At 38.7% G+C, this 9,276-nt stretch overlaps 2 protein-coding genes across 6 annotated transcripts in view; both read right to left on the reverse strand.

Annotated features, from left to right (window-relative positions):
• Positions 1 to 53: 53 nt before the first annotated feature.
• On the reverse strand, positions 54 to 8,639 carry LOC106306138 (ABC transporter C family member 12). 5 transcript variants are annotated; one of them, XM_013742618.1, is made up of 26 exons: positions 8,434 to 8,639; positions 7,920 to 8,273; positions 7,638 to 7,816; positions 7,514 to 7,553; positions 6,547 to 6,703; positions 6,308 to 6,422; positions 6,112 to 6,192; positions 5,996 to 6,020; positions 5,738 to 5,794; positions 5,419 to 5,484; positions 5,167 to 5,241; positions 4,967 to 5,074; positions 4,735 to 4,869; positions 4,522 to 4,628; positions 4,339 to 4,432; positions 4,075 to 4,242; positions 3,831 to 3,971; positions 3,543 to 3,743; positions 3,369 to 3,467; positions 3,126 to 3,278; positions 2,343 to 2,897; positions 1,944 to 2,267; positions 1,115 to 1,871; positions 918 to 1,039; positions 583 to 828; positions 54 to 509 (listed from the first exon to the last, which is right to left on the reverse strand). In XM_013742618.1, the coding sequence occupies exons 2-26, from the start codon at positions 8,253 to 8,255 to the stop codon at positions 360 to 362; spliced, it is 4,491 nt and encodes a 1,496-aa protein (XP_013598072.1). In that variant the 5' UTR covers positions 8,256 to 8,273; positions 8,434 to 8,639; the 3' UTR covers positions 54 to 359. The 5 variants fall into 5 exon arrangements, with proteins under 5 accessions (XP_013598072.1, XP_013598070.1, XP_013598069.1 ...); XM_013742616.1 differs by lacking the exon at positions 8,434 to 8,639 and adding an exon at positions 8,364 to 8,381; XM_013742615.1 differs by lacking the exon at positions 8,434 to 8,639 and having other exon boundaries at positions 7,920 to 8,352.
• Positions 8,640 to 9,232: 593 nt separating this feature from the next.
• The window catches only part of LOC106302698, a 4,100-nt gene continuing 4,056 nt past the window's right edge, over positions 9,233 to 9,276 (reverse strand). The window contains exon 9 of the mRNA XM_013739157.1: positions 9,233 to 9,241. Coding sequence (XP_013594611.1) covers positions 9,233 to 9,241 — 9 coding nt within the window. The remainder of the gene's footprint in view (positions 9,242 to 9,276) is intronic.

Raw genomic sequence — 9,276 nt, forward strand, 5'->3', positions numbered from 1 at the left:
TAGTTTTATGAAGACCTCTTACATATATATAAACACTAGCGAATGATACATCATTACCAAGATAATTTCGTGTAAAGCTCTAAAGAACAAAGGAACATTTATTCTTTCTTACTTCACCACTGTCCCTAAGCCCTAAAGAACAATATAGCATTTGCAAGAATCAGCATCTGTATCGGCCAAATATCCAAGACGATCGCATGTACACAAGAGTACCTAAGACCATCTATCACCTTCTAGTTTTGGTACTCTGTAAATGGCAATGATGTAAATTGCATCAGCAAGCAAAGGGATGACTGCAACTTTCCATTTGCGTTCTTCTTGTCACAATACAAACTTCTTGAAAGGCTGATATACCATTTCTATCCACCTAGCCCCATTCCATTCACTCTCCCTGCAGAGACCATGTTACAAAGGTACTGAGCATTTGCTGGTCCGGTGCTGTGAACCATCCTAAAGAAGGCACTGGTATCTCTTGACAGCAGCTCTTGTGGACTATCATACTCCAAAACCTGAAAGTTTTGACAAAGTTTTATGTAAGCATCAAAAGAATGTCACTACTCTGTACAATAATCCTGGCATTACCTGACCAGAACTAAGCACAAGGATCTTGTCACAGTCGATGATGGTATTCAATCTGTGAGCGATAACAAGCATTGTGCAAGACTTGAATTCCTCACGGATTGTCTTTTGTATTAGAGAATCTGTTCTGACATCAACAGATGCTGTTGCTTCATCGAGAACAAGGATCTTAGATCTTCTTAACAATGCACGCGCTAGACTCAGAAGTTGCCTTTGCCCCACGCTGAAATTCTCACCTCCCTCAGAGACCTTCAAAGACTCAAAAATGAGTAAAAGTTAGATCAATAGTCCCAATCACAATAAAAACAAAGAATCTATGTATTTGCTATAAACTACACCTCTGCATCTAGACCAAAAGGGTTCCTGGCTATGACATCTTTTATATGGGCCCTTTGTAGAGCCTCCCAGAGGTCAGCATCATTGTGCTCACTAAATGGGTCAATGTTGAATCTCACCGTCCCTAAATAGAAGCAATGATTCTCATAAAGAAACAACAGGAAAATACTTACAATGTTGTCATAAACTACACACTGACCTGAGAAAAGAACTGGTGACTGTGGAATGATACTTAGAACCCTGCGCAAATCCATCAGTCCGAACTTAGCAACATCATAATCATCAATCATGATTCTTCCCTTTTCCACTTCCACAATCCGAAACAATGCATTCAACATGGAAGACTTCCCTGCACCAGTTCTTCCCACCACTCCTACTTTCTCACTGGGAGAAACAGAAAAGGACAGTCCATGAAGTACTGGAGGAAGCCCTGTTCTATAACGCAGGTAAACATCTTCAAACTTAATTGATCCTCTTGAAGGCCAGCCAGTTACTGGACAATTGTTCTCGATCACATCCGCAGCCTCAGAAGGTAGATCGATGTAATTACCCACACGCTCAACGGAATTCAAGCTGTTCTCTGCTCTGCTAGCTTGCCTTAGAACACCGCTTAACAGAGAAGTGATATTCAGTGTGTAGCTAAGAAGGAGACCCATCGTAGACGCAAAACCAGCTTGGTTCTCTGCATTCCCGTTCCTCAGAACGGCGAAAGTTGCGGTTAACCAAATCATGACACCACCGAGAGTTTCCAGTCTTATAGTGAGCCAACGATTTGAGCTAGTGTTTGCAAGAGTGAACCTTATGTTGTTGTCCATGGATTTTCCATTAATCTTGGCCATCCTCTCGTATGCTTTATAGGCTCGGATGCTTGACAAACCATTCAAAGCTTCTCCAAATTGAGCATAAATAGGCGATCTTGTGACCGAATCTAAACGTTTCACTTCACGGGATGTGTTCTACAAATCACAAAGCTGATATCAGTTTCAACTGGATCACAATCTTGAAAACTATTCTGCATAGGACAATACCTGATAGTAGAGATATGCTGCATAAAACAGTATCAGGAGCGGCATTATTGCCCACAATGAAATTGTACTGACAGTACCTATAAGTGCAAAGGTCGAGAGGAGTTGCCAGAGCTGGTTCATGAACATATTCATTAGGTTGGCGACATTTCTATCTATATCACCAATGTCCTTAGAAAACCTGTTGATTACACGCCCAGTTGGGTTTGTGTGGAAAAAAAGCATAGGAGCTCGCATTATAGAATTCAGCATAGCGTCATGGAGTTTCTTGGCGGCACGTAAACTTGATGTGATCAGCCAAAACGAGTTGGTAAACGTCACCGCAACCTAAAATCAATGGATCATAATACATATTAACTTAATGAAATATATGACCGAGTTTATCTATTTCACTCAACAAACCTGACCAAATCCGAGAAGAGCATAGACGATAATGTAGAAACCTGGACTATAACTCTTTGAAGTGCTTTGATCGGTCCAGAAACTTAGCCATGTGCTACTTGAAACCCGGAGAACCTCAGTTGTTAAATAGCATGCAAAGATGATCATAACCACCCATAAGCCGCCCACTGCCTTTTTATACCTCATCAGAACGTTCCAACTTATGATGCCAGTTTCCCGTTCTTCTTGCTTTACAAGCACCGATCTTCCTCGTCTTCCTTGCTTGGTACTGCCAACATTTCTTTCACTCGCATCAACCGTGAGAGTATGACTCGGCTTCGAGCTTTTCTGGTCATTTTTATTCATCTCTTGGGTTGTGTCCATTTTCCCAGCGTTCTCCATTAGTTTCTGGAACAAACTCCCATTTTTTGACAACTCTTCAAAGGTTCCTTCCTCTTTGATCATTCCCTCGGACACTAAAATAATTCTATCCATCAAAGGAAGAAAATGTAGCTGGTTTGTGACAAGCACTCTCGTTTTCCCCTTCAGCTCATCTTTCATGCAGCTATCAAACACCTGTTACTTGGTTCAAAAAAAGTCTATTACCTTCAAGAATAATTAATAAATCAAATACGCTGTAAAAAGATGGCTGAATACTAATTGATTAAATCATCCGAATTCAAGTAAAGGTAGTTTGACCATGATGAAATGACTGAACATTCACTGATTATACTCTATATATGTCAACCTTAAGAGTAATCAATATGATCATTTATGTAATGGATCAACCTCAAAAGTCAATACCTGCTGAGCAACATGAGCATCTAAAGCACTCAAAGGATCATCGAATATGTAAACATCTGAACTGGAGTAGACTGCCCTAGCCATTGAAAGTCTCTGCTTTTGCCCTCCACTAATATTCACTCCCCGTTCTCCAATCTCTGTATGATCACGGCCCTGAATAAACAAATTCAAGAATTTACTACTAAGAAATTGTCATATCAAGTAAATGTAACTGGGTTGTGTAAGCCTTTTCACTCCACCAACCGGAAGCAAATCAAGATCTTGTTGTAAGGCAGTAGCATCAATAGCCCTCCAATATCTTTCAGCTTCAAAACCCGACCCAAATAATATGTTATCACGCACCTGCAAAACATAGACACTTGTATTGGAACACTTCCTGCCGAACTAGTTGGCCAACGAGAAGTAAAGGTGACTCACCGTGGCATTGAAGATCCATGAGACTTGAGGAACATAAGCTACTGAGCCTCTAATAATGACGCTTGAGGTTTCGGTACGAGATAGCTCCCCCAGCATTGCCGAAACAAGTGATGTCTTACCTTCCCCGGTTCCACCTACAATGGCAACCAAGCTTCCGACTGGAATCTCCAAATTAATATTGGATAATGTGGGCTTCGTTGCCTGGAGAACATACAACCATGAGTATCATAGAATCTAATGTTGCAACTCAACATGATCTAAAGAAGAGGGAAACTTAAGAGGATTCACCTTTGAATCCCATGAAAAATATCCATTCTTAATGGAAATGGCTGGAGGCCCTGGTTGAAGAGGTGGGTTTTCTGCTAGAATTCTCTCTTCACTTAGAAGTAGTTCCTCAATCCGTTGCAGTGAAACGTTTGCGTTGACAACCTAAGTGGAGAAGCAGCAAACAGAAGACAACTACATAAGATGGAAATGCAATTCATTTTACAGATGCATATGATATTACCGAGGAGATGACTGTTAAACTAACCTGACTTAGAAGATTTGGTAGCATGTTGAGAGGAAATCTTAGAACTGCGAATAGAGAAAGAGAGGTGAATGCCCTTGCCGGTGTCAAATCTCCTCCAAGCAGAACGTAAACCCCAAATGAAACCACAGTCACAACTACTGGGATGCTGTTCAGTATAAAACTGTTAAACTGCAAGAGGAAAAACACCCTGTTAACTAATTGAAGACGAGACAGATGCATCCTATTAACTACAGACAATACAAAATCAACGATAATTAGCCATACAGCTGATAGTAGCTGCGCTTTACGAAACCATGAGAGCTCTTCATTTCTAATTCCTTGAATCCGCGACTCAAAGCTCTTCTCCCATGCATAGCATCTAACAAAGTTGGAAAATGCCACAACTGCTTTTAAGAATGTGACATTCAGAAAAGCTGGAAAAGAAATGATTATGAGTAACAGTCATACTTTACAGTATCCATGGCTGCTAAAATCTCATTCATGATACCAACTCTTTTGTCAGTCCACTGGAGCCCTTCTTTAGTCAGCTTCCGCATTTTGCTTATAATCAGAGTCTGTTTATCACGAACCAGAATAAATAGAACTGTGTGAGTTTATATGCAATTACCACAACTTGTACACTTCAAGAATAGGCTAAAAAATAATAAAGAAGCTATTAACCTGGAGAGGAATTAGGAGAAACAAAATCAATGAACCAAAAAGCGAAGCAACTCCTAGTTGTTGATAGAGAAGAATCATAGACACAATGATGCGAAAAGGAGCTGACCATAAGCCATGGAGTTGTTGTGATATTTGCTGCAAAGTAAAGTGACAATGTTAGCAGTTACAAGTCATTAGTTGTGCAAAAGTAGAATGGACCAAACTGAGAAGAAGATTGAACACATAAGTATACCTGAAGTGCATTAGCATCTGTAGTTATCATGTTTGTGACCTTCCCAGATGCAAAATTCTTGCGAGCTTCATGAGTTAGTCTTAAAGATTTATGGAATATAGCTGCAACCTAGGAGAAAAATATCATATTTAGTTGGAAATTAAACATGACTAAAATGATCATATACAATGGGAGAGATATGGAAGTTTTACAAACTTTACCAAAGTTGATCTTAACCGGAATCCCACACGCCAAACATTCTGGTAGTACTGAGCTTCACAGAGCACTCCAAGTGTCTGAAAATAAATTTCGAAACGGAATAGCTTTTCAGAGGTTATAACAAGAACAACAACAATGTGAGAGCTAGAATGGTGAGAAAGTTCAGTGTATTCAATGGGTAATAGTAGAAAAACAAACACGTCAGTTGTAGAAAAAGTATTCTAGAGAACAAAAGCGAACTTTTTGATACTTACCACCCCAACGAAAATTAAGAAAGCATAGACATAGCCAACCCAAGCCGGATCACCTTCTTGCATTGACTACATAAAACGATCAAAGATTCAGTTAGCCGAAGAAGCACAGGGGTACTAGGAATATTTTCAGCATGTTACATAGATCTCATCACTCATGTATGATAAATATATGTAAAGGCGTTTTTTCTCAAGATTGAAAAAGCAATAGAAGATATGTGATGACCGTAGAGAACGTGTGAAACATAAAACATCATGTAGAAGCATAAGGCAGAAACAAACTAGACAATATTAGTAAGGGCTAAGTAGAAGCAAAGCTTACCCGTAATAGGTGGCTCAGTACAACCGGTCCAACAAACTGGGAAAGATCATTTCCAATCTACACCACGCCAAAACATGATGAATAAACTGTTTGAGACTTGTCAAAAACAGAACTGAAAATTGCTGTGGACGCATGGGAAAATAACAGCCAATAGACTTTGTAGGATCTATAAGAGCCAACCGAGAGGCAGAATACGAGTTTTAACTGTTTAAGCAACCATAATTTGAGAGCACTGAAATTAAACGATAAGATAATTACCTTAAAGATACCACCCAACCAGAACCTACAAAGAGAGTACACAAGAAACTTAATCTCTGGCTGAAAAGGAAACTAAAGTGCCATCAGTGGTTTTTAGAAAAATCATCAGCCTATACCTTCCACCAAGGCTACTATTCAGTGCTCGGAGAAGCCACGGCTTGCGTCTCTGCGATTCTTCTGTCCAGCATCTTTGGAATCTGTCAGATAATTTATCCAATAAATAAGAGTGTTCTTGATTCTAAACAAAACTTTCTACCATAAGAAAAGAGAGAGAGAGAGAGTTAATGCAGAAAAGCAACAAAGTTTCTGTACCTTGTGAACAGAGTTTCTGTTTGATCCCATTTGTCTAATTGCCAAACATCCTTTTCAGTTATGGGTTTTCTGTAGCCTAACTGCATAAGCGGCGTGATCCAACCAAAGTATATTCCTAAGAAAACAAATCAAAATCAATGGAACAAACATGAAGCTAATCTATCTTTCTTAGACTGTTATATATTTGCCAATACACTGAGCACTGAAAACCTTTGTTTATGGATTCAGTGGCAACCTACTGGAAAATATGCTGGCATGTCGCTCGGGACATATGTTTTCTCCCCCGCGAAGTGCTTCATATTCAACGTTTTCTAGCGGTTCGTTGTTTAGAATATGGTATCCTGGATAAGGATCTAGTTCCGGAATGTAAACAAGTAGAAGAATCCCAAAAACAGCCTGCAACAGAAAACAAAATAAATACTTACAAAACAGTGAGGCCAAGCATTTGATTGCCTTAGGGATAGTTCAGAAAGTCTGAAGCAATTAGATGTAAGTTCTAAGTGTTGGAATTTTGTTAAATCTCGTGTCAACTCTATATTGTCCTATTAGTACGATATTGTCCATTTTGGGCCTAAGACAAACCCGTATGGATTTACTTTTGGTTTCCATCCCAAAAGGCCTTGAACTAATTAGAGTTGGACATCTCTTTATATATTAGACACTTCTTGTCTAAACTTCCAATGTGAGACTTGAATTGACATCTCTCAGTCTCCCCCTCAAATCAAGGACCACACACCTTGTGTCCTTTCCTTCAGCGAATTCCTTGGCACCTATCGCGTCTTCGACATCTGGGACCCAATCGCAAGGTTACTTTGAGTTGCTTTGAGGATGCTCTTCCCACAATTCCAGGATCTTCTGACTAATCTCTGCCGAACTTCCCTTTCTACCTTTGAAGGGTCTCATTCCTACTCGAAGAGTATTTTGGTCTTCTTGTAGATCTTCGTCAAACCGCTCTGATACCAATTGTTGGAATTTTGTTAAATCTCGTGTCAACTCTATATTGTCCTATTAGTACGATATTGTCCTATTAGTACGATATTGTCCATTTTGGGCCTAAGACAAACCCGCATGGATTTACTTTTGGTTTCCATCCCAAAAGGCCTCGAACTAATTAGAGTTGAACATCTCTTTATATATTAGACACTTCTTGTCTAAACTTCAACAATGAATTGCAAGCTTATACAGAAGGACCATGTTCTAACAAACCTGAGAACATCTTGAACTGATATAGAGATGTAAGGAACTTCTGCAATAAGAAATAGATGAAACTTATTATGACATTCAGGGTTAAAGTTACCAAAGCTCAAAAGTTTTTGTTAGATTTTTCAACCTGTTGACTGAGTTCTTGAGAGGCAACACAAGGTCGAGTAGCACAGCATCAGCAACCAAAACATAAACAACACCAAATCTCACGTACAACCGGAACTCTTTGACATATTGTCTGGTTTCCAGCCCAATCAAAACAAGCATGGAGAACCAAGCAAATGCCTCAACAATTAAAGATGCAACCTGCCATAGTACAACACCAAAACCACACTTCATTTCTGATCTTGAACAGCATATGAGTTTAATCTCCATACAATTAAGAATTAGAGTTGGAATTTGAAATTACCTCAAAGGGAGGAAGAAGACCAGTCTCTCCATCCATGTCAAAAAGTGAAACCCCCAGGACCAATCTCAGCACCGGCTCAACAACACAGTAACAAGCTAATATCCCTAGCACACAGTTATACCACTTGTTCCTCAGAACATACATCTGAGCTTTGGTATTGCGGAAGATGATCCATATCCGGTAGAGACACAAACCAAGAAGGACAAAGTGAGAAACAAGCATCACAAGTGAGTCAATAGCGCATGGCGTGTAGGAACCAAACGCGGCGTCCGCTGCTTTCTCCCAAAACCCCTCTGCAACTGGCTTGCAGTACCAAGTCAAAGCCTCAAAACCCATCTTCTTCGATACCCAAAACTGGAAAACAAGAAAAGACATCAGCTTTAAGAAAGGCTATGCAACACAGAGTAACTATAATCAACAAGCAAAAATAACAAAGGAGCGGACTTTTGTTAGTCCCATCAACTTAGAAAAGCATGTGTTTCGGGGGGAAGAAGAAGAAGAAGAAAGGCATTACCCTTTTGCTTCGTGATAGTTCCAAGTTTGGAGCTTTGTCAATAAAACTATGTAATGCCTAGATGTTTTGTACAAAAGTGGGAGACTTTTTGAGTAGAATACAACTCGACAAAGCACTAGGGGAAGCCTAAACGTCGAAGTCGAAGTCGCAGCAGTCACTCACTGTTTGGGTTCACAAATCATAAAATCACTCCCACAAGAAAAAGAATAAAAGGATTATCTTATTAGATAAGAATCGCAAATTCCGATCTCCACATATGTTATATGTATTCACGTGACTTCATTTTTTAACCATTGTTTATGCTACGTTTACCATTGACGTGGCTTGAAGTTTGTTGGACGAAAAGAGATTATCTAGAGCTCGGCATTTTACTCTTTGTTTTTTCAGGTTTTTCGGGTTGGTTTATTATTAGTTTTCGAGTTTTGAAAAAATGCTGCCGAAGTAAACTGAACTATATTTCGGTTCGATTTCATTCAGGACTGAGGTTATTTGGTTCAGTTTTCGGTATTATTATTTACTAGGGGGTTTTCCGGGCGTATATTTTTTTCTATAATATTAATTTAGTTTAATTTTTATATTTATTCTATAAATAAACAATATGATATATATTGGAACTGGTTATAGAATTATAAAAGTAAATGCAAATTTAAAACTACTTGAAATAATTTCTTGTTTTATTGAAATTTTATTTAGGGTATTAGTAAGATTATTAAAAAGTTAACTAAATTATTAGTTAAGATTATATATTCTTTATCTTGAAAATTTCACTATTCAAAATTTGTTATTTTATTATTGTAAATTATATCACCTGATGAACAAACATATTAAAATGATTTAAAATTT

This window comes from Brassica oleracea, chromosome C7 (genome assembly GCF_000695525.1).
Source record: "Brassica oleracea var. oleracea cultivar TO1000 chromosome C7, BOL, whole genome shotgun sequence".
In the NCBI taxonomy this organism is placed as follows: domain Eukaryota; kingdom Viridiplantae; phylum Streptophyta; class Magnoliopsida; order Brassicales; family Brassicaceae; genus Brassica; species Brassica oleracea.

Bases quoted from the DNA above. Each gene is read 5' to 3' on its own strand.
- LOC106306138 (XM_013742615.1), bottom strand. From the start codon at position 8,294: ATGTCTTTTCTTGTTTTCCAGTTTTGGGTATCGAAGAAGATGGGTTTT. The intron at 5,795-5,995 runs GTAATTATCTTA...GGCGTGGTGTAG, and splicing joins GGTTGGGTGGTATCTTTAAG to ATTGGAAATGATCTTTCCCA. The intron at 4,433-4,521 runs GTATGACTGTTA...CAACTTTGTTAG, and splicing joins GCAGCCATGGATACTGTAAA to ATGCTATGCATGGGAGAAGA.